This window comes from Humulus lupulus, chromosome 1, assembly GCF_963169125.1.
Source record: "Humulus lupulus chromosome 1, drHumLupu1.1, whole genome shotgun sequence".
Taxonomy (NCBI): Eukaryota; Viridiplantae; Streptophyta; class Magnoliopsida; order Rosales; family Cannabaceae; genus Humulus; species Humulus lupulus.
In genome coordinates, this window is record NC_084793.1 from 168,538,549 (window position 1) to 168,563,116 (window position 24,568).

The following is a 24,568-nucleotide window of genomic DNA, read 5'->3' on the forward strand; positions in this document are numbered from 1 at the left end:
AAAATAACAAATATTTTAATATATTGGATATTATTAAATATTGGATATCAGTTTTCACAGAACGTAATTTTTCAGGGATAGAAAAATATCTAGGATTCTCTCAAAGAAAAGAGAACAGTGACAAAAATAAAGGTTATTGTTCTTCACAAAACCTAGGTCCAAACTTTATCAGATCTCATGTGTTGAGAACATCTGATAAATAGTTATTGCCTATTATTTGTAGAGCGAGCCCACACTCGTTCTTTGTGTGCCTGAGAACATTTTGGAAGATCTTGGTGTGAGATCTCAAGGATTCAGCCATACGAAAAGATAGCAGTAAGGAAGGACCTGAGGTAATTTTTCTATTCTTGTCATTGATTCAATATATATATATATATATGAGTGTGAAGAAGTAGATCTAGAAATCTTATGGGATTAATCTAACAATTTGATTGTTGTTCCGCTGCGCATAATCTCTTATTTGATCAATAAAAACCAATAGCAAGAACCAAAGGCTAGAAACCACCTTAGAGAACATGCAAGAGGTGTTAAATGGCATGTTACAAGGGAAATCAGACATATCTCTCCCTAAGAGAAAAGAGAGAGGTCAAGAGGGGGCAGAAACCACCATCCCGGTAGACGATGGAAAGACTCGACTCTCCACCAGTAATACTCCCTGGAAGAAATAGCACGAACATCCCGGACCAACGAAGCAGCCCCAGAGGCCAGTGCAGAAGAACAACGCTGGCCCTCGTAACGACGTCAAAGTCACCTCGAGAAAAACACCCCCAGATCTACGAGAAGAACTCAACAAGAAAAGGTCGGATAAAAGGACTACACCTCCCATGGTGCCCCGGGAAGGCAAAGGAAAGGGAGATGCTAACCCATCCACATTGAGAGACTCCTTGAACAAAAGGAGGCAAGATCTAGACACATAAATGAGGAGCCTACGGAGCAAGATCATCACTGCATCCGGAGGACAAGCCATTGAGAATGAGTTCGACCATGAATCTCCCTTCATTAAGGAGATCCAAGCCATCCAGCTCCCAACCAACTTCAAGGAGCCTCATATGACCCCATATGAAGGAAACACAGATCCTAATTACCATCTGGACGCATTTAATGACTTGATGAAGTTACGGGGGATTATTAGCGGAGCTAGGTGCCATTGCTTTGCTGTCACATTGAAGGTACCTGCATACAAATGGTTCAAAAGTCTTCGACCAAGGTCCATGAGGTCGTGGCAGCAATTTTCTGATGAATTTCTCCAACAGCATCATGCCGTGTGTGTTTACACAATGCCGAGAACCAGCCTCACCAACGTGAAGTAGGGACAAAATGAGAGTCTAAAGAGCTACATCCATAGGTTTAACATGGAAGCAGCCAAAGTAGGGAGCTTGACCTACAGGGAGTTAAAAATGGCCATCATAGCCAGAGTGCGTCTGGGAAGCAAGTTATGGGATAATATTCTCAAAAGGGAAGTCACCGACCTAGATGAATTCTACGAAAGGGCACAAAAGTAAATTCGTGTTAAGGATGGCCATGCGAACTTAAAGGCAGGAAAAAACGAATCCCATGTAAAACCCCTAGTCAATGAAGGAACGAATGGGGCAAAGAAGAAGAGGGTGTATGAAGGGCCGAGAGATGATCAACAGAGAAGTCCCAAACAGCAAAAGTGACCATAGGCAAACGGCTTACACCTTCTATACGAGCCTGACGGACAACAGAGAATATATCTACCTCACAAATGAAGATCGGATTCCCTTTAAGAATCCCCCACCGATGAGAAAAGACCGGTCCAAGAGGGACCCTAGCAAATACTGTCAGTATCACAAGGACATCGTCCATACCTTGACAAAATGTACCCATTTGAAGGAAGAAATTGAAGAGCTCATCCACAGGGGACACCTAGGCCGATATGTCAGAAGGGAAAAGCAGAAATCGGAGGACGGGCCAGTGATACCTGAGGCACAAGGAAGACCCCACAGATACAAGGAGAAATGAGGACGATCTTCGGAGGTCCATGGTTTGGGGGAGAGTCCAGGAAGGGTCGAGACAGGTACGCTAGAGAAGCCAGACGGAGTCCACCACCGTGTGTCATGAGTTTGGAACACTAACCCCCAAAAAACTTTAAGGGAGAGAATGACTCAATCACTTTCACGGATGAGGATTCACGAGGGGTGCACTTTCCCCATAATGATCCTTTAGTGTTGACAGTTCAGTTGGCCAACATGCGAGTGCATCGGGTCCTTGTAGACAATGGAAGTTACATGGATATCTTGTATCGCCCCACCTTGGAAAAGATGGGATTGGGCGTCCGACACTTGAAACCCTGCCAATCCTCCTTATACGGATTCACATGGGACTCGATACAACCCTTAGGGGTGATCGAATTGTCACTCACCATGGGAGAACAACCCAAACATACCACAGTCATGGCCAACTTCATCGTGATAGATTGTGTTTTAGCTTTCAATGCTATATTGGGGAGACCATCCCTAAGAGAATTGAAAGCGATAACTTCAATATATCACTTGGTCGTCAAGTTCCCAACTCCTGGTGGAGTAGCTAGTATGAAAGGAGAACAGAAAGAAGCAAGGGAGTGTTACAACACTTCCCTTCGCACGCTTGTGAAGCCGCAAGAGCAGATGGCGATGGTGATACATGGGGGCGCAAACCCGCAGGAACTAGACCCCAAAATAATGGAGGAGCCAGGGGCAGAACCTGTGGAGGAGGTAGAGGAAATCGTGGTGATGGAAAAGCCATTGCGAAAGTTTAAGGTGGGAAAAAACCTTCAGGACGACGCGAAGGAGAAGTTGGTGAAGTTTTTGAAGGACAATCTGGATGTATTCGCTTGGAGTCACAAAGACATGGTGGGGATAGATCCAGCTATCATGTGCCACCATTTGAACATCGCCCCCGAGGTGAGGCCCGTTAGGCAGAAAAGACGAGCGCTTGACCCAGAGAGGTACGCGGCCTTAAAGGAGGAGGTTGACAAGTTCATGGTCAACTCTAGAGGCATCGAAGCTAATCTTGATAAGATAAAGGCCCTAATAGAAATGAGCCCACCCAAGAGCAAGAAGGAGGTGCAATGTCTAACGGGATGGGTGGCAACCCTTAATAGATTCATGTCGAGATCTATGGACAAGTGCCTCCCCTTCTTCAACATCCTAAAAGGGAGCAAAAAGTTTGCTATGGATGAAGAATGTGAGGATGCTTTTGTCAAGTTGAAGGAACACTTAGGGAAGCCACCCTTGTTGGAAAAACCTGAAAGGGCGAAAGGCTATACTTATACTTGGCAGTATCCGAGCATGCCATAAGTGTTGCCCTAGTCAGAGGAGAGAAGAAGCATCAACAATCCATGTACTATGTCAGCAAACAGTTGGTAGATGTGGAGAACTGATACCCGGAGATAGAGAAGTTAGCATATGCATTAGTGGTGGCCTCAAGGAAGTTAAGGCCTTACTTCCATGCCCATGCGATCGAGGTACTCACTGATATCCCTTTGAGACAGGTCTTGCATAAACCTGAAACCTCGGGGAGACTGATGAAATGGTTGATCGAGTTGAGTTAATTCAACATCACTTATACCCCAAGGACTTCCATCAATGGGCAAGTGCTTGCAGACTTTATAGTGGAGTTCACCTATCGACCAAATGAAGGAGGAGATGAAGGATAGGGGCAGTCAGTCGTAGAAGGAGAGCAAAGGAGTTCTGAGGAATGGAGATTGCATGTGGATGGAGCATCCAACGAAGGAGGATCTGGAGCAGGTATCGTGATGACAGGACCCGGAGGACACCAGATGTACTGCGCAATACAGTTTGGGTTCGAAGCCTCAAACAACAAGGCAGAATATGAAGCGCTTCTAGCAAGGTTGCGGTTGGCCTAGGGGCTAAAGGTAACACATCTACACATTTTTAGTGACTCACAGTTGGTGGTGTTCTAGGTGAAGGGTGAGTATCAGGCGAGGGGTCCTAAGATGGCTGCATACTTGGAAAGCGTAAGAGGCTATTTGGGGAAGTTGGTGGAGTATAGCATAGAGCAAATCTCAAGAGAGAGGAATACCCATGTTGATGCCCTCACAAAGCTGGCTTCCACTAAAGATGGGGATATCCTGGAATCGGTACCTGTGGAATACTACAGAGGCCAAGCATCGTTAATCCAGACGTTCTCGTGGTCAACATCCCAAAGGAATCGTGGGCCGACCCAATTATAAGCTACCTGAAGGATGGAGCTTTGCCAACAGACAAGAAGGAGGCTCGGAGACTGGTGTATAAGGCTGCCCGATACACCTTAGTAGACGGTATCTTATACAAGAGAGGGTTCTCTGTGCTACTCTTGCGATGTGTTGATGAGGAAGAGGCGATGAAAGTGTTGTATGAAATACATGAGGGCGAGTGTGGCAACCATGCAAGTGGACCATCCACGGCTCAGAAAGCCATGAGGCAAGGGTACCACTGGCCCTCCATGGAGAGAGATGCAAATGACTTCGCAAGGAAATGTGACAAATACTAGAGGCACGCAAACTATTCCCGCAAACCCCCGAATGAGTTAACTAGCTTGACTAGCCCTTGGCCCTTTCCTATATGGGGGATATACTTGATTGGCGCTCTTCCCGCAGGTAGAGGTGGAGCAAAGTACACAGTTGTAGCTATAGATTACTTCACCAAATGGGTTGAAGCAGAACCTCTAGTAAAAATAATGGCCAAGAAAATCACCACCTTTCTCAATAAATTCATTGTCTGCAGATATGGAGTGCCCTACAAAATTATTTCTGACAACGGCACCCAGTTTGAGGGGGAAACGTTCGAGGAGTACTGTAGGTAAAGAGGAATAAGGATAAGCTTTTCAGCTGTTGTACATCCACGGGCCAATGGGCAGGTGGAGGCTATTAACAAAGTCCTGAAGAGGAACTTGAAAATAAAGCTAGAGAAGATGAAAGGGGCCGGGGTTGAAGAGATACCTAATGTGCTCTGGGCCTACAGGACAACCCCGCGCACAACCACTAGAGAGACCCCTTTCTCCTTAGCATACGAATGTGAGGTTGTTCTCCTGATTAAGATGAAGGTTAACTCCTTCAGGATACAGGCATGCGAGGACCAGGTCAATCATGTAGCAATGGCCGAAAGCCTAGACATGCTAGAAGAAAGAAGGGAAAGGGCGCAAATGAGAGTGGCGATATACCAGCAGCGGGCAGCAAGGTAGTACAACTCGAGGGTGCGAGAGAGAATGTTCAGAGTAGGAGACTTGGTATTAAGAAAATTACTCCCCAACACACGAGACCTGGGGGCGGGGGTACTTGGGGTGAACTGGGAAGGACCCTACCAAGTTGCTCAATACATACCACCAAACACCTATAAGCTAGCGCACAGGGATGACACCATCATACCTCGAGCATGGAATGCAGAACACCTCAAGAAATACTACCAGTAAGACTTCCGCATCTGATGCAAAGAATATCTATGTTTGGTTTGTTGCATGTTATGTTAACTTAGTAGAGAAGAATCAAAGAGGTTGCCTAGATAACCTCTCAAGTAGATGTAAACATTTCATATATGTCGTTGCAACCTGCTACTATAAATGAAATTGTTCACAACTTTGCATGTTATTTTACTTCTCTATGCTAGCATCCACCAAAGTGCCTGATGGAATAAATTTCATCAAGCACTTGGGAGGCAGGACAGGAGACACGCATATAAGCAAAAAAAAAAAAAAAAACTCCTATCTCTTATTCAAAAGGATTAGCTACCCTTATGAATATCAAGGAAATAGTTTAAAAGGATGACCTCCAACCAAAGGCTAACACCCCCACAGGGGGTGAGGTCGTAAGGAAAGGAATCTCCCAATAAGTCTAGAACGGCCACTAAGCCGGCTAGCCAAAAGGGGTCCTAAAAGAGACCCTTGAAGAAATAGTACTATGCATAATGACGAGAAGGATGCTTCTCGCAAAAAATAACAAGCGCACCCAAAGAATATAAAAGGACCCCAAGAACCCAATGGGTTAACGTGTCCTTAAAAGTATAATCAAGGTGCACCTGAAAGATTATCGTCATGAGAACAAGAAAGAGATATGTAATCCACAAATAGTAATAATAAGAGGGGCTTACCAAAGTCCCTTAAGTTCGATAAACAAAAAAAGATAAAGGGGAAACAATACGAGAGATTACATGGCAACAACATATGTAAACCGAATACAAAGGAATCTACAAGTTTCCATCCCGACCCTTCCACTCTGAGATTTTCTCAACCGCATAATCTCCAAAGGGAGATAGGTCAACGGCAAGGTTGGTCCTCTACACGGCATGAAGTGTATGCTCAACTATGTCGTTCTCAGCATTTACAAGCTCGGCCTCGAGCGTAGCAATCCTCTCATTCAGGGTATGGATGGTAGCTTCTAGCTTGGTGTTGGAGCGAGAGGTTGATGCAGCCTGCGCTAAAGCAGTGTCCCTCTATTGAACTGCCTCGACCACTTGAACCTCCAAGTCACCGACCCGTGCTGACAAAGCATCCTTCTCTACCTCAACCATCAAAAGGTTCCCCATGGCCTCCTCAACCTGGTGTTGAAGCCATTGTGTTGATGAAGAGCTTGAGGCGATAAGCCGGTGACCCAAGATAGAAGCCTAAGTAAGGAAAAAACATAGAGTAAAACCTTGGGGGTCAAGCAATATCAAAACAAAATAAAATTATTATTCGAAGGTTTTATCAAATACCTGCAAGGAGGCTCGCATATAGGCGTCTTCTAGCTCAGCGTCGGGGACATCATGCAAGGTTCCCCACTCGCCTTTGGGAAAGTTTCCCAGATGATGGCTCATGGCTTCACCATACTGCCTTGCCAGGAGATGATCTTCAGAAGCAGAAGCATAAGCATGACCGGGGGAGATGTGTGCGCCGGCCGAGGCACGTTTTGACAGGGAAGGGGACTGAGAAGGTCCTGATCCATCCGCAGAGGTGCAGGGGGCAAAAGAGCGCCGGGTCATCTCCTTAGGTAAAAAGGCGCCCGAAGACCCTCGCCTAGAACACCCCCTCGAGGGTAGAGGAGCCCCAACAAAAGAAGGAATGACAAAATTCCTTTTAAGCGCAGAAGGGTGGGGCACAAAGGTGTTGAAGCCAAACTCGTCGCCAGGTGTCGATGGTGGCACCGCCGGTATGTCCGTCGTCGGCCACATCCCTAGCCCTGCCAGAAAAAGAGTGTAGACACGAGTAGTTCTTAGACACAAACGTCTCTTCAATGTCCATATGATCACCCGATGGGTAGACATAGTTCGTATCGGCTGCCTCATCATAATTACCTTCATCATGGTGGTATATCCACGAACCTACATAATTCAGATGAGACGGAGCATAGAGAGACGGATTGGTCCGGGGTCAGCAACTTGTACAAGTGAAGGTTGCTCTCTGTAAAAAGATCACAGGCCTGTTTGCACTCGCCCGGAAAGTCCAGGATCTTCATCATCCGATCACAAGCCGACGATTTCAAGGTAGAACCAACAACCCTACAAGACCCGCCATCAAGAGAAAATAAATAAATGAGGTTAGATAAACCATGAAAGAAAAGAAGTGTAAAAGAAAAACCTCTCATGTATGAACTCAAGGTGAGAATTGCCTTACTTGGAGTGTTGAAGCGAGCGTGTTGGGTGGACCCGCCGCTGTAAGTGAAGAAGTAGTCGGTTTTCCACGAGCCTCTGTTTGAAATGGAACCCTCCACGAGGGGATACCCTTTATCGGTTGCGGCTTTCTGAAGCTGGCAGAACCCGAGAGCAGGTGAATTCACCCTAGAGTTAATGAACCTCGCTCATGGAAGGCCCTCTAGAGTGCACCTGTTGGTATAGCATGTATAAGCTGTTGAGCATCACCCAAGAGTTGGGGGACAGTTGTAGAGGTGCTAGTTCAAAATAGTTAAGTACTCTGATGAAGAATGGGGAAAGCGGTAGAGCCCCACCCAATTTGATGATGAAGTCCCTGAAGGCCATGAACCCTTCGGGCGGGTTAGATGCGCGTTCATCGCACTTCGGGATGACAAACTTGAGATTTGATGCTAGTTGATAAGCCTTTAACATGTGGGCAAATTTAACACTGGTAAGGCTAGACCTGCCCATGTCTTCGGAAGTTTCGGAGGTTCTCTTCGGCATCTCGGGTACCTGGACAGAGATAGGCAGTTTGTGAGCTATAGACTTTCTAAGGATCTTGGAAGATCCCCCACGCATCTTATATCTACCAGCACTTTGCTTGACCCTAGGACATAAGACTAGGGTCAGGGGAGGAAGCTTGGGTGGGATCATAGAAAGAAACTCAGGTTCAACAGATTCACAATTATCGCCTTCAGATAAGGGACCCCTATGGCTGGGAGACTCGTCACCACAAAAGGAAAAAGGCTCAGGGGGAAGTTTTCTTCTAGGAAAGCAATTTCAGAAAGGCAATCATGAAAGAGCCTAGATACTTTTACCACTCCTGGCTCAGATTGAAAGGCTCGAGGTGCTCAGGGTGGCTGTCAAGATAACAATGAGACCTGGAGAAGTTATCCAAAGTGCGCCAGGTGGAAGAGGCACCATTTGGGAGAATGTTGTGCTAGGACATGCTTCCTTTGTGGAGTAATGGGGTATCTCAGGAAATACTACCTGCAGTTGAAGAAAGGGGAACAGAAGAAGGGCAACAGTTTGATGCCAACCCGAGTGTTCACGCTGACCCAATCAGAGGCTGAGGCTAGGCCCACAATAGTGTAGGTCAAATTTCTAGCGTTGGCTCTACTTACACTATATGGATTGATTATGGTGCTACACATTCCTTTGTGTCCAATAAAGTGATTGATAGATTGTGTAGACATCGTGACCTTTGTGCTATGGGGTTTGGGACCTTATTGCCTACTGGGGAATTGGTGGTTTCTAGGAGATGGATTAGATCACTACCAACTCTACCAACAACATAAATAGTTAGTTATTGAAAGATCTATGGTTAAAATGTTTATAAAAGTCAAGTTTTTGAAACTTTTACCTGATGGAAACTCTTCTAAGATCAAGGCGTAAGATTCCAAGGTTTCTTAGTGTTTTTGGGTGAGAAAACTGGAGAGAAATTTTTTGAACAAGATGAGAGTGAGGGAAGAGGAGGGGTTCATTTTTGGGGAGGGTGGAAGAGCCTAGACAACAAAAAAATATCTAAAACACTTAAGTGTTTTTACTTTATGTCACTTTGTGTCATTAACATTAATTTGAAGTGATTAAAGCTTAAATCAATTTTCTATAACATTTTTCACTCTTATAAAGTTTTTTTTAAAAAAAACAAAACACATAATAATTAAATTAAATGTCTCCCACATTTAATTTAATTAATCACACAATACAATTTAACCTAAGGTCCATTTATGGAATAAAATTTCAAAATTAGGCAAAATTTTAAGCATTTATCACAAAATACCCTAAAATTTCCATTTCCTCTTAGGTTTTATTATTTTTTAACCAAACTTTAATTTTTATGAATGTATTTTATGCCCAAATTATATTTTCCATAGTTTATCATTTTATTTTCTGAGATTTTTACCCGATTAGGATTTTTGTGTCGGTCCAAGACCGAAAGTCTTATCTTGACTTTTAATCACATAATTTATAATTTGGCTAGCAATAACTCATGGAACTAAATTACAAACAAACATAATATTATTTAAAATAATATTCTTAACTCGAAGAAAACAATCCTAACCTGAGTCATTTAAAGGTACCCGAAACGTAGGGCGTTACAATACCTACAATTTATAGAGGTTTTGTCCTAAAAAAATAAAACAAATGAGAATACAACTCCCTAATATTGTCATCTATTTCCTAGGTCGCCTTTTCTATGTCGTGGTTACACCACTGCACCTTTACCAATGGCACAGTCTTGTTCCTCGACACTTTTTCCTTCTGGTCTAGAATCATCACCGACTTCTCCGCATAGACGAGTTGAGGATCAACACTCAGCTGCTCATAGTTTAGTACATGCAAGGGATCGGGCACATATTTTCTCAACATGGATACATGAAACACGTCATGCACCTTAAACAAGGCGGGCGGAAGAGCTAAACGATAAGCTACTTCCCTGATCCTCTCTATGATTTTGGAAGGACCAACGAACCTTGGCCTAAGCTTTCCTTTCTTCCTGAACCACATAGCCCCTCGTAGCGGAGCTACCTTTAGCAGCACATTATAACCAACCTCAAACACCAGGGGTCTCTTGTGCCGGTCGGCATATTTTCACTGCCGATCCAATGAAGTTTGCAAGCGTTGCCTTATCTGTCGGATGTCCTTCATAACCTGATCAACCTCATCTGATCCAAAAACTTTCTTTCACCAGCCTCGTGCTAATGAATCAGTGATCGACATTTCCTTCCATACAAAGCCTAATACGAAGCCATCTTCATGGAATCATGAAAGTTGTTGTTGTAAGCGAACTCTATTAGTGGAAGTTTCTCATTCCATGACCCTTGAAAGTTGAGCATGCAGGCTCTTATCATATCTTCTAGGGTATTAATTGTTCGTTCGCTTTGACCGTCTATTTGCGAGTTGAAAGAGGTGTTGAACTTTAGTTTAGTACCCAACCTCATTTGGATTATATCCTAGAATTCCAAGGTGAAACATATGTCGCGATCAGATACAATGGAGTTGGGTACAGCAAGCAATCTCACTATTTCTTCAATGTAAATATCTTTCAACTTATATGCCCCATAAGTTACCTTGATCGCTAAGAAATGGGCAGACTTAGTCACCCTATCTATGATAACCCAAATGGCATCGTGCCCCTTGGGAGTGGTTGGTAGACTTGTGACAAAGTCTATAGTGTCCATCTCCCACTTCCATTCCAGAATTTCTAAGGGCTGCAACAATCCAGCTGACCGTTGATGCTCAGCCTTTGTCTGCTGACAAGTCAAGCAGTGTGCCACATATTCTATTGTCTCCTTTTTCATCCGAGGCCACCAAAAGTACTTCTTCAAGTCTTGGTACATTTTCGTGGGGCCCAGATGCATGGCATAAGGAGCATTATGTCCTTCAAAAAAGATATGCTTCTTGATTTCATCATTGTCCGTAACACATATTCTACCCTTGAACCCTAGTACTCCGTTGTCAGAGATATGGAATCTTTGTCACACCTCCTTCCTCACTTCGGACATCGGTCTTTATACCCAAGGATCGACTAACTGCCCCTATTATAGCTTCCATAATGGTAGGCTCGATAGAGAGGTTAGCCAATTGACCGAGTACTATCTCCAAATCCAAGGTAACAAGGTCGACACGTAACTGTTGCGAAATCTCCTTCACTGTCATCACGTAAGCCCTTGGCTGTCGAATTAATTAATCTGCCACCTTGTTTGCTTTCCCCGGGTGGTAGAGAATGTCGCAGTTGTAGTCGTTGAACAGCTCCAGCCATCGACGCTGTCTCATATTCAATTCCTTCTGAGTGAAGAAATACTTCAGGCTTTTATGATTAGTGTAGATGTCGCAGTTTATCCCGTACATGTAGTGCCTCTAGATTTTCAGTGAAAAAACCACCACTGCTAACTCCAGGTCATGAGTGGGATAGTTCTTCTCGTAATTCTTTAGCTGTCGAGAAGTATAAGCAATTACTTTTTCTCCAACCCTTGGCCTGAGGTGTCGCTATTAATCATATATTCCTTTGTCCCGTTAGGTGTTGTCAGCACTAGGGCAGTCGTCAATCTCGTTTTTAGCTCCTAAAAAATCTTCTCGCACTTGTCGGTCCATTCATACTTGATGTTTTTGTGGGTGAGGGCAGTCATCGGTGTGGCTATTTTGGAAAACCCTTCCACAAATCGTCGGTAATATCCCATTATCCCAAGAAAACTTCTAACCTCATGAGTATTTTTCGGAGGTTTCCACTTCTTAACAGCTTCTATCTCAGCGGATTTGCCAAAATTCCATCTCCCGACACAATGTGCCCGAGAAAACTAACTTTCTCTAGCCATAATTCGCACTTCAAAAACTTTGCATAAAGCTTTTCATCTTGCAGCACTGGAGGACCAGTTCCAGATGTGTTGCATGCTTTTCTTGGCTTTTCGAGTATATTAGAATATCATCAATGAACACGATAACGAACTTATCCAATACTAGTGAAATATGTGATTCATGAGATCCATGAATGATGCAGGTGCATTGGTTAGTCCAAAGGACATCACTAAGAACTCGTAGTGACCGTAGCACGTTCTGAAGGCTGTCTTTGATATATTCGTCTTCTTAACCTTAAGCTGATGGTAGCCCGATCGCAGGTCTATTTTGGAGAATACCGACACTCCTGGCAGTTGATCGAAAAGATCGTGTTCCTGGGCAATGGATATCAGTTCTTGATCGTCTCTTTGTTCAGCTCTAGATAGTCAATGAACATTCTCATCGAGTCGTCTTTCTTCTTCATGAATAAGATCTGGGATCCCCACAGAGAATGGCTTGGCATTATGAACTTTTTGTCTAGTAACTCTTGCAGTTGCGATTGCAACTCCTTGAGTTCAGCTGGTGCCATCTTGTAGGGAGTCTTTGAGATCGGCACAGTTCCTAGAATTATCTCTTTCTCAAACATGATCTCTCAGTCTGGTGGAATCCCTAGGAGATCTATGGGAAATACATCGAGAAACTTGTATTCTACTGGTACATCAGATGGTTGTTGACCCGTCTCTTTATCCTTATCCACTATGCTTGCCAGAAAACCAATGCATCTGTCACTCAACAATTTTCTTTCCTTCATCACAAAAATCATAGGGCTCTTTTTTCTCTTGATGTACCCTTGAACTCGAATGGTTCTTCTCCCACTGGGGTGAAGACCACTTTTCTGCACTTGCAATTGACAACAGCTCCATATTTAGTTAAACAATCCATCCCAATTATGACGTCATATCCATGTAGGTCCAAGACTAACAGATTCACTATTAGCTCACAACCTTCTACCCAAACTGGTACGACTCTAACCCATGTCCACACCAGCATATCCTCTCCCGAAGGCAAGGATACCCCACAAATAGCAGGAATAGGCTCTGGCATTCTATTTAATTTGTCCACAAAGGATGCAGATACAAAAGAATGTGATGCACCAGTATCCATTAATGCATATGTCGAGGTTTGGGCGATAGAAATCTAACCTGGCACCATATCAGATGGTCCAGTTCCTTCGACGCTTTGTGTAAGCGCATAAACTCGAGGGGGCTCCAATTTATTTCTGCTGGTCATTTTTGTTTCCCTTGGCTGGCATTTAGCACTCTTTAGGGAAATGCACTGACTTTACACAATTATAACATACCCCACACTCGCCCCGATGGTGTTGGTTACACTTGTTGCATAGTGCCCATTGTTCAAACTCACATCTTGGCTATTTGTAGGGACTAGCCATTGCCTAATTGGGAGGTCCCCCTTTTCTTTTATTATCTCCCCCAGCATTTGGCCTTGAGCCTCTTAGATTGTTTTTCTTCCCCGAGTTCTAGCCGAAACTCGGGTTGAACTTTCCTCTTGGCATATTATGATGGCCTAAAATTGTCTGGGGTTCTTGGGAGTGTACCTCATGTCTTCGTTCATCTATGGTTCTGGCTTGTCCGACACGACCCAAGAATCTTGGCGAAGAGCCAGTTCCACAGCTTTGGCATATGTTTCTGGCCCAATCCTGCTAGTGTCTACAAACTTGGAAATTTCTTTGCACAGGCCCTTCATGAAACTCCATACCTTTTTCACTTTCGTGTTCACCTAGTTCTTGGCAAACCTAGATAGATGGTCGAATTTTCAAACATAGTCATGCATGCGCGACATTCCCTGCTTCAAATTTGTGAGCTCATTCACTTTGTGCTCGATCACTGCCTTACTGAAGTACTTGGCATTGAACAAGGTCTAGAACTCTGACCATTCCATCTCGGCAACATTATGCCCTATCTTGGCTACGTCCCACCAGATGCAGGCATCTTTTCTCAACATATAGGTCTCGCAAACTACCTTCTCTCTCTCTCGGTAGTTCTAATGAATTCAAAGAACCTTTCCAAGATAATTATCCATTCCTCTGCCACTGATAAGTCAGTGGTCCCCTCGAATGTAGGTGGATTCTGGTTGCCAAACCTTTCTGAGATAGGTTTCGCTTGGGCAACTCTTGGTGCTTCTACTGGCGGTACAGGTTGCTCAACGACAACCTGCGGGCCAGGGTTCTATTCTTCATTGTTTTCAGGTGGTATTTCTTCGTTTGTATGTGGTACTTCATTGTTTTGAGCGTTATTGGGTGGCATGGGGAGTCGTTCCAAAAGGGTATTAAACCTTTCATCTTGGAGAGCATCAGATTCCTCCTGTCTCTTTTGCCTTCTTTCAATTTGGGCTCCCTGCATCTCCACTAGCCTTTACAAATTATTCATCTGCTCGGCTATCTCTCAAACTCTAGCAGCTTGGGTTGGAGCTCTAGCGGCAGGCCATTCTGAGCTCTAGCAACAGGCACGGCCTGGCCACGGCCAGCTACACCCCTTCCTCTCAGAGCTCTTGTCCTTGCCATTTGTTTGTTTTAAATTCAAAAAGCTCTCAAGCGCATAGAGGCAAGAAGTTAATACCAACGCAAATAGTTATTTAATATTATATTTAAGCACGGCAAACATATCTAGCACAACAAGCAATCAACACTTTTTAACAAAAGTTAGCAACTTTACTTCATAACTTATACTATATACAACAAAGTTTGAAGTTCGGGTTGGCCATTCTAAGGGATTCACAAAATTAGCCCTGAAAAGCGGACTTATATCCCTGCTAGACCAGTTACTTATTTTCTTAAATATATGCAAGGTAGGTACATAATTCAAAAGTAGGTGGGTTCCTAACACCTATGTAGCCCCTAACACCTAGTCGGTGTGGCTGTCGGCAGCCATATCCGAGCCCTCCTCGGGATCCTCTTTAAAGCTTAGCCCGGGCCCCTCCTTAGGCTCTTTTCCGCGGTCTGAAGGTCATCTCAATGGATATCCTAAAGGCAGTCCAGTATGGAGTGGCTGGCCTCGAGTGCCTCTCCTAGTACCAAAGAAAGGTTGTGTCACTCAGACACAAACTTGCTAATCTTACCTTAAACATAGGGGGTGCATCAATGTCATCTTAGATGATTTTTAGCGAGTATGTCCATGCCCAGACTTCTTCAGAATGGATTTATCCGTTGAATACGACAAGTGTTATGTTGATGAAGGCACGGTAGATCTGGGTTCTCTGGTGGTGGTCATACACTATAGGTGGGTTGACTACGATGGGATCAATCACCTTATGTTCGTTTGCCATTTTTAATAACTTATAATTTATAAAAAAAATTAAGTAAAAAAGAAAAACAACACACTAAAATAAGAGACAGTACTTACAGTGAGTGTCAGTCTATCTTTGCAAAATGTACATGTGGGTGGTCTAATGAATCGACTCAACTCGAGCTCTAATACCAACTGTAACGTCCCAAATTTTTTTGATTCGATAATGCGCAAATATAATTGTTTTCATTTAATGAAATGTCTCAAAAACCTATATAAAAAAAACTTTTTAAAGTCGTATGGCCATACTTAATATTTGATACAAACATAGTTTATGAAGAGTAAAGTTAGCCTTGTTTATAAAAATAAAACAACTTTTCCAAAAATAAAACAGCTTCCAAAAAGGTCGGTCCACATCTATATCCATAAAGTAGACTCCAGTGCTCACTGCTCTGCTTTGCCCTTGTTCTTACCTACAATAGGGAAAAACTAGGTAAGCCAAAACACTTAGTAAGTTCAACTTTAAAGCAAAAGTTTGTAGAGAAGATAGGGGGTCACTGACCACTGATAACAATAGCTCAACAAAATTGGGTCCCGGATCCATCCGGACCCTAAGCAATCAATTTCAAGAACGCAAAAGCGTCCTGGAAAACTCATGGTTATGCTTGATAACCAATGGCAAACTATTTCAAACAAACAGATAAACCCCTACACTCAGCAAATCCCAGAGAAAATAGATATAATATATCACAATATAATTCGAGAACAATGCTCGAAAATTTTCGACAATTCGAGCATACCATGCCCTCCAACATATTTGTTAATCAATAGGAGAGAACCAAGTCTCAACACTAAGATAATTCGAGAACAATGCTCGACAATTCGAGCATACCATGCCCTCCAACATATTTGTTAATCAATAGGAGAGAACCGAGTCTCAACACTAAGATCTAGCCAATGAATATCCCCATCAAGGGTAACTATCGAGTTACCAAGGGCATCGCTACTTATCCAAAAGTAAATCCCTCACAAGGGTAACCATCAAGTTACATAGGGTATTGCTACTATTCAATAGTGTAATCAAAGTTACACGGGTTTACAGAGACTTCTATGTTAATCAGTGGTACTAGCGAGTAGTTTCCCCTAGGGTCTTCAACCTCACTCAAACTTGGCAACCCCTTGTATCTCTAGGCACTCTCACATAAATGGCCAATATTCACGAATTCTATCTGGGAATAACTTATCAGAGTACTTGCTCAGGTTTTAATTGTTCAATGAATGAGTAAGCATGAGGACCCCTAGGTCCCATTCATTTTGGTGCCCTTAGGTTTAAACCAGCAATCCTCACCTATTGGCCACTCGTCACGGCAGTGAACCGAACATAATAAAATCAAACAAGCAGTGTGATGAGGATCAGCCGTCTAGGATATGACGGATATCTACAGGTCATATTTTCAGCACCTACTAGACTAACTGTAACGCCCTGGGTAACCAAGATCGTCACACTATGTATTAATAAAGGTGCAAGACTTGGTAATCAATTCATTTTGTTGAAAATGTGTCGCTAAACCATTATTGAACTAGGGTTAAGAGATTTTGGTCAGAAAAGACAAATTTTCATTTAAATAAATGTTTGTTACACGGGATCCCAAAAATAAACAGGGTTAAAGAACAGTTTACAAAATCTCAAAGGTTATAAACAACCATAAGCCAATCTAAAGGAAAAATAGGGATTTTAGGGTCTCATGTCCCTGTAACATCCCTCGGCCGTGGCGGCCGAGCAGCCGGCTATGTACATTCCGTCCCCTGAGCTCTCCAAATCAGGGTTGGTCCAACTTACCCTTGCCTTTACCTGCACCACGTAGCACCCATGAGCCAAGACCCAGCAAGAAAACCATATAGCAGAGCATGATCAATAATCAATAGCCAAATAATTCGCAAACCAGCAATCAAATACTCAGCAGATCACATAGTTCACATAATCAATTATATCAATCTACAAACCAATAATCAATCATCCAGGTAATAAATAATTCCATGATCATCAGATTAATAATAGTAAACATATCATTCAATATCCAGAGTCGATGCCCTTTGACCGCACCCTCTGTTTACCCCACTGACTCTGACTCGCTTAGGCTGAGCTTAGTGTTATATTATTAACCTCAGCTACCAGTGGCCGAGCCACGTCTTTGTGTGCCAATATTAATTCCGGCACTCTTAGGTCATTTATTTCATGTCCACATGGCATAATACCATCATATGACATTGCATACAAGTATAGGGAACTCTTAGTCCCAATATAACCACATAACCGGGTGCAGTTTTCTTACCTTTGTTTCCGAGCGGAGAAGGTGAACTGAGTCCGAGCACGATCCCTAGCCTCAAGCCTTGGCGAAAAACCTAGTCACAAGAGTTATCGATATCTATCAACTCTCAATCAGAAATAAAATACTTAAATAGCAAAACTAGCCTCCGGGACCTCAATTTCCACTAAACCGGGCAGTAGAAATTGTCCCGAGCTAATGACACTAAGAACTCTTCCAAGTTCAAAACCCCCAGGCAGGTCGCGACTTGCCCCAAGTCAGAGAGCAAACTCTCACACCAAAGGGGAGGCAGTTCGCGACTTGGCCAAGCAAGTCGTGGTGTGCCCCTAGTAAGAGAGCTCCCATGGCCAGGAAGGCCACATGCGCCGCAGCACCCCCAGGTTGGGTCGCAGCGCGCCCTGCGAACCCAGGGAAAACTTGGGTTTTCCTCCTTCTTCCAACCATGAACACTCAACCAAGCCTATAATTTTCCCTTATTGATCCCGCCAATTCAACATCAATCAAGTTACAAATTAAGACCCATATCCACCTATTTCTTTTATCTAATACTCTCAATCACTAATACATAAACTATACCTCAATTCAGTCATCGTAATCAAGCATTACCAGTGAAATTCCTACCCAAAACTCACTCTATCACCACACTCATGCATACCTTAATCATCACACTTAAACTCAGCAACAAAAACACCTAAACTAGAGCCAGACTCTTACCTCAATTTTCCAGCTCCAAACCTTCAAGTCCCAGTTGAATTCTTCCTCAAATTCCTCCAAGTTTCCCAGCCCAAGCTTAACTTTAATTTCAATGAAGGAGAGTGAGAGTAAGAGAGAAAACGTGAGGGCATGGGAGGGAGAGAGAGAGAGCTGACCCTTTTTTTCCTAGAATATTCTCAACCCTTTTGCCTTAATCTAACTTAGACAGCTAATCACATCCTTAGCTAACAAATGACCATAATTCCATCCCAAAATAAAGCTAACCTTAATCTAAACTAGGGGTATAATTGTCATTTGTTCCCAATTCCCACTAATTCCTCAAGTGTTCCTAATATTTACCACTTAAATCCCATCATCCAATTAATCACCAATTATTTACCCAAAGTCTAATAATCTCCAATATATCCCCTAAATTTCTAAAAATACCCCCAAGCTCCCCTGAGCCGAGTATAAATCCCCGCCGTGACTATTTCGGCAAACCACTCACTAGGACCATCTCGAGTCATATGCTTCAAATATATCCACATAATAATGTGGTCTCAAAAATTTATCACATATAATCACATTTATGCCCTCAATGGCCAAAATTACAGATGTGCCCCTATAATCTAAACAGGGCCTACATGCATACTAATACTCATAATCATGCATCTCATATATCCATGTAATCATATAAGCATGCTTATCACATAAGCATGCATGAAATAATTTAAATCACATATAAACCAATTATGCCCTCCCGGCACACTAATCAAGGCCCTTAAGCCTTATTAGTAATTTTGGGTCGTTACACTAACATCTCTATGTAACATTTCTATGGCAGTGTATACATGTGCATGTGTCTCTATACTAACATACATTACACTAGTCATTTCATGTTGTAGCCACACCGTTAATAATTGCTTATCTTGACTAGTTAATTCTCTGAAGTCAATTAATCAAGTTTACTTACTAAAGATTATTTACTTAATTATTTTCTTAAAATATAGGATTTTAAACCCTCTTTTAATTTATTTAATTTATGAATGAATTAAATCTTTTATTTTTAGAAAGAGTAAAAATTCTCACTAAGTGTGAAAACCTAATTTTTCACATTCTTAACTACATATTTTGTTAGCTCATAACATAAAATTTACTAACCCAATTGTTACCAAAATTTTTCAATTCATTCTTTGGTATTCCATTTAGGTCTCTGTAAAATATTAGGTGAAAATGAGTATTTTTTATTGGTGAAAACATTTTTCAAACATTTTGGTAAAAATGACATTATATTAAAGTCCTTAGTTTTTCCAAACTTTGGCACTTAATAACTCTCAAACCGTTCAGTATTTTGTTACCAAATTTTACAGAGACTTACTAGGATATACCAATAATATCTTCACCAAATTTTAGTAAAAACTGGGTTTATTTTCTATATACAGTGGCTGTCCAAACTTGGTTCCGAAATTAAGAATACGAAAAAAACAGTTTTTTTACCTAAACTTTGAAATAGCATAACTTACTCATTTCTAAATGTTTTTTAGTGTTTCAAAAGCTCAAATTCATGCACCCCATCTCAAAAACATCAAAGTGTAATATATTTTTACAAAATAAGTTATATAGTGGATGTTTGACCCGTTGGAAGTTAGGGCTCAAAAACCTTTTTTTTTTTTTTTGTGTTTTAGCAATTTAAACAAAACCCTTGGGGATTTTGGGTCCCTATTTTCACAATCAACACACAAGCATCATAAAGATTATCTAGAAACTAACATAGCCTTATTACATCACCAACAAGAAACTGTAAGCATTAAATACACAAAATAATGCTTAAAAATAAAAACCATACAAAAACAACAATAAACTTTTTACCTCTTGTTGTTCTTGCTTTAGGTTTTGATGTTTCTACTTGCTTTAGAACATTCAAAACTCTTTCAAAACCTTAAACCAACTCCCCCAACAACATATATAGTTAGTTATTGAAAGATCTATGGTTGAAAAACTTTATAAAAGTTAGGCTTTTGAAACTTTTACCTTAGGGAAACTCTTCCAAGATCAAGGCTTAAGCTTCCAAGGTTTCTTAGTGTTTTTGGTAGTTGAATCTGGTGAGAAAACTCTTGAACAAGATGACAGTGAGAGAAGAGGAGGGGGTTTGGTTTTGGGGAGGGTGGAAGAGCCTAGACAACAAAAAAAATATCTAAAACACTTAAGTGTTTTTTTATGTCACTTTATGTCATTAACATTAATTTGATGTGGATAAAGCTTAAATAAATTTTCTATAACCTTTTTCACTCTTATAAAGTTGTAAAAATAACAAAACACATAATAATTAAATTAAATATCTCTCACTTTTAATTTAATTAATCACACAATACAATTTAACATAAGGTCCATTTATGGAATAAAATTCCACAATTAGGCAAAAATTTAAGAATTTGACACAAAATGCCCTAAAATTTCCATTTCCTCTAAGGTTTATTATTTTTTTTACCAAACTTTAATTTTTATGAATGTATTTTATGCCCAAAATATATTTTCCATAGTTTATCATTTTATTTTATAAGATTTTGGCTCAATTAGGGTTTTTGTGTCGGTCTAAGACTTGAAGTCTTATCTTGATTTTTAATCACACAGTTCATAATTTGGATAGCAATAACTCATGGAAATATACTCCAAACAAATATAATATTATTGAAAATAATATTCTTAACTCAGGGAAAAAATCCCGACCCGAGTCGTTTAAATGTACTCGAAACGCAGGGTGTTATAGAACCAAGCATTCGTTGTGATAAAACTAGTAGTATCTCACACACATCTATCTAATTACTCATGTATTTCCCACTTTGCATGCTCTGCACTATTATGGCCTTGTGCTCATCCATTCATGAACCATCCAGAGAGAAAACTTCTACTCTCTTGAGAGGCGTCTCCACCTTTAGGTTCATATAGGTGAAATTCTTACAACATCTTTGCTACCTTTAGAGATGATTGTTGCACTTCAGCTAAATTTCATTAAAAGCCTCTGGCTTATCCCTCATGTCCGATAACAACCAACATTAACCTCTTCTAGATCAGACTTTAATTATTTAATGTTGTGAACTATTCCTTTATCCACAACTTGTTTGTACCCTTTGAACTCTACACTTGATGAATACAAGCTTTGTGTTGGGTTGACATCATTGGGGAATCTATTTGTGAAGGAGTTTTATTCTCATCCCTCTATTTGTAGAACTAACCGAACCTCTCCCTTTAGGTTTGGTAAATGGATCCGCTAAGTTCTCACATGATATGACATATGAAATTGATATGACTCCCTTATCAATAAATTCTCTCATGTAGTCATGTCTTAGACTTATGTGTCTAGACTTCACATTGTATATTTTATTGTAGGTCTAATCGATGTAGCTTGATTATCACAATGTATCGAGATTGTTGATAGATTGGTGATCCTATTGAAAATACGATTGTAAATGAAGATCAAATTCGAAATGATATGGATAAAGACATCCCTAGTGGGAGTGATAGTGACAATTCTAATTACAGTAATGTTGATCATTTAATCGACATCAGGTACATTCGGAATTTCATACCTGATGACACTTTTTTAGTTAGGGATAGTAATAGGGATAGTTACTCTATATATTTTGATATTGAAAATCAAATTTTTGAGATTGACAACGACCCTTCTTTTCTAAGTGAACCAGAAAATTCTTTTTATAGTTATCAGAATTCTAGTTCTCTGAATAATGTATCAAAGACTGATGATCCTCGCTATGATCATTATGTATATGATACAAAATATAGTTGGAATAACCACATTACTAGTTGCATTGACAATTATCTTCGTTATCAAATATGTGTTGATAGTTACATTTTAACTAGTAGTGACAATTACAATGACAGTTACATTTGTAGTTATATTTGTGGCGAAAGAGGAAATAGTAATGAAAGCCGGAGTTCCTCTATAAGAACTAGTACGGATAATAGTGATTTAACTATAAGAGAAAGTTCTAATGATTTAGACGTAACTCAAAAATATAGACATTTGTGGGTTCAATGTGAAAATTGTTATGGATTAAATTATAAGAAATCTTTGAAATCAAAAATGAATCTTTGAAAGTTTCAAAGAAATCTTTAACCGCGATTAAAGGCATCTCCATCATGAGATCTCTAAGCCACTCTACCTCTTTGTCGGTTGTTGCTAGAGCTACAAACTCATACTCCATGGTTGAGTGACATACACATGTTTGTTTCTTATATCCCAAAGACATTGCATCCCCACAAAGGGAGAGCACCCAACCGATTGTATAGTGATTATCTCTTACACCTGATGTCCAACTTACATCAGAATATCCTTCAAGTATCTTTGGAAACTTTTAATATTAGAGATATAGTTCTTTGGTCCTTTTTAGGTATCCAAAAACTCTTTCTACGACCTTCCAATGTTTGATACTTTGATTGCTAGTAATCCTTACTTAGTTTACTAATGGCAAATGCAATATCCGCTCTTGTACAATGTGCGGCATACATTAAACTCCCTATTGCACTTGCGTACTTGAATTAAGCCACCACTCTCCATTCATTCTTTTCAAGCTTTTGAATTGAATCAAAGGGTATGTTTTCCTCTTTGATATAAAAATGACCAAAATTTTCATGTATCTTCTGAACATAGTGAGCTTGACCTAAGGCATATTTGTAATGCCCTACTTTTCGGGTACCTACTAGTAACCGAGTCGAGATGGTGAATTTTTGTATTGAATATTATTTTGATTAATAATATATGCTTGAAAAAAATCATGTTAATAGTGATAGTCAATGTGTGAAATGTGTGGTTTTGGTAAAACCAAGAATTTTGGTCTTGGACAGAAACGAAAACCCTAACCAGGTGAATTCTCGGATAAAATTATATTGGAATTAAATAATTATGGTAAAATAAAAATGGGCATAAAATTGGTTGGTAAGTTTTATTATAAGTCAAGAAAGTGAAAATTCTTGTAAAAATAATTTTAAAATGCATTTTTGTGAAAAATTCTTAATTAGCCTAAAATGGAAATTTTGAGAAATTAATTCCATAGGCTAAAATAAATAGGAGGGTGACCAATTAAATTAAATGAGAAAATACATTTAATTTTTTTACCCTAAGTCAAGAAATTTATTTGGTGAGGTAAAAAAATTGGGAAAAAAATTGCCTCTTGGGTAATTATTTGGGGTAAATAGTTAGTCTTTTAATTAAATGAAAATTGAGAAATTATAGGGTAATTATGCAAAAAGGGGGTGGGCCATTTAGAGGCATAGAATGGTTATTTTATTTTTCATTTTTTTACACCTAGCTACTTAATTGAAAAATTCAAGGGAGAGTTCAAAAGTCCTCTCATATTTTTTCCTTCTTTCTTCCAACTCTCAAACACTCTCTCCCTCTTCCCTTCACCTTGGTTGAAACTGTAACATCCTACTAATTCTATAAAAAAAATTACGAAAAACATAGTCTTTTCATTTGTAAAGTTCTATAAAATCCATAATAAAAAAAAACTTTTAGAAGTATGCGCATACTTAAAACATTAAAATTAGTTAAAACAACATTAATAACCAGAGTGAGCCTTAAGTTTAGCAAGTTTAACCAAAACATTAAAAATTTCCAGACTCCCCATAGTCAGGCCACATGTACACTCCAGCTCTCACTGCTCCATCTTGTCCTTGCCCTTACCTACAACATGAAACAACTAGGTAAGCGATAACACTTAGTAAATCAACCTTACAAACATAACATAAACATACGCATAAATGGGCATATATAGAATCTAATGATCGAAATCATTGGAACGGAAGTAAAAATAAAGCATACCATTGCTAACCTAATGGAGGGTTCAGAAAGAGTACCAATCCCTAAATTTTCTAGATAAGGGCACCTAAGCGTCCGCATTAAAGTGGTAGTACCCAACAGATAAAGTTAACACAAAACCAAACATCCAGCATAGCTCACAAGATAACCAACATGGTATAACACATTTCAAAGCATAACGGGACTAACAATAGCATTTTAGAATCATATCATAACCCCAAGAGTAGTCACACCACTTACCTGAGTATCGTGCTACTACGAGTGTGAGTGAATTCACACCAGTCCAATTATCGAGCAGCTATGCCTCTAGCGGATTATAAGCACAGCTATACATAACACCCATCCAAACCCAGCTGGCATATAAACTTACCATATATATGTATAGGCTCGGTAGCGCTATCGGTCACAATAAAAGTTGGCATAAAAAGGCACTCAGTACCATATAATACAATAATAAGCTTAGCTGGAACCCGGTTCACAACTAATGCCCACTAGGATAACTGTCTCATATACTTTATATAGCATTGG

General features: G+C 40.6%; 1 protein-coding gene across 1 annotated transcript; it reads left to right on the forward strand.

The window, feature by feature from the left end:
* Window positions 1-13,946: 13,946 nt before the first annotated feature.
* On the forward strand, window positions 13,947-22,318 carry LOC133824347 (acetyl-coenzyme A carboxylase carboxyl transferase subunit beta, chloroplastic-like). The gene is made up of 2 exons (XM_062257231.1): window positions 13,947-14,165; window positions 21,641-22,318. The coding sequence occupies exons 1-2, from the start codon at window positions 13,947-13,949 to the stop codon at window positions 22,316-22,318; spliced, it is 897 nt and encodes a 298-aa protein (XP_062113215.1).
* The last annotated feature ends 2,250 nt before the right edge of the window (window positions 22,319-24,568 follow it).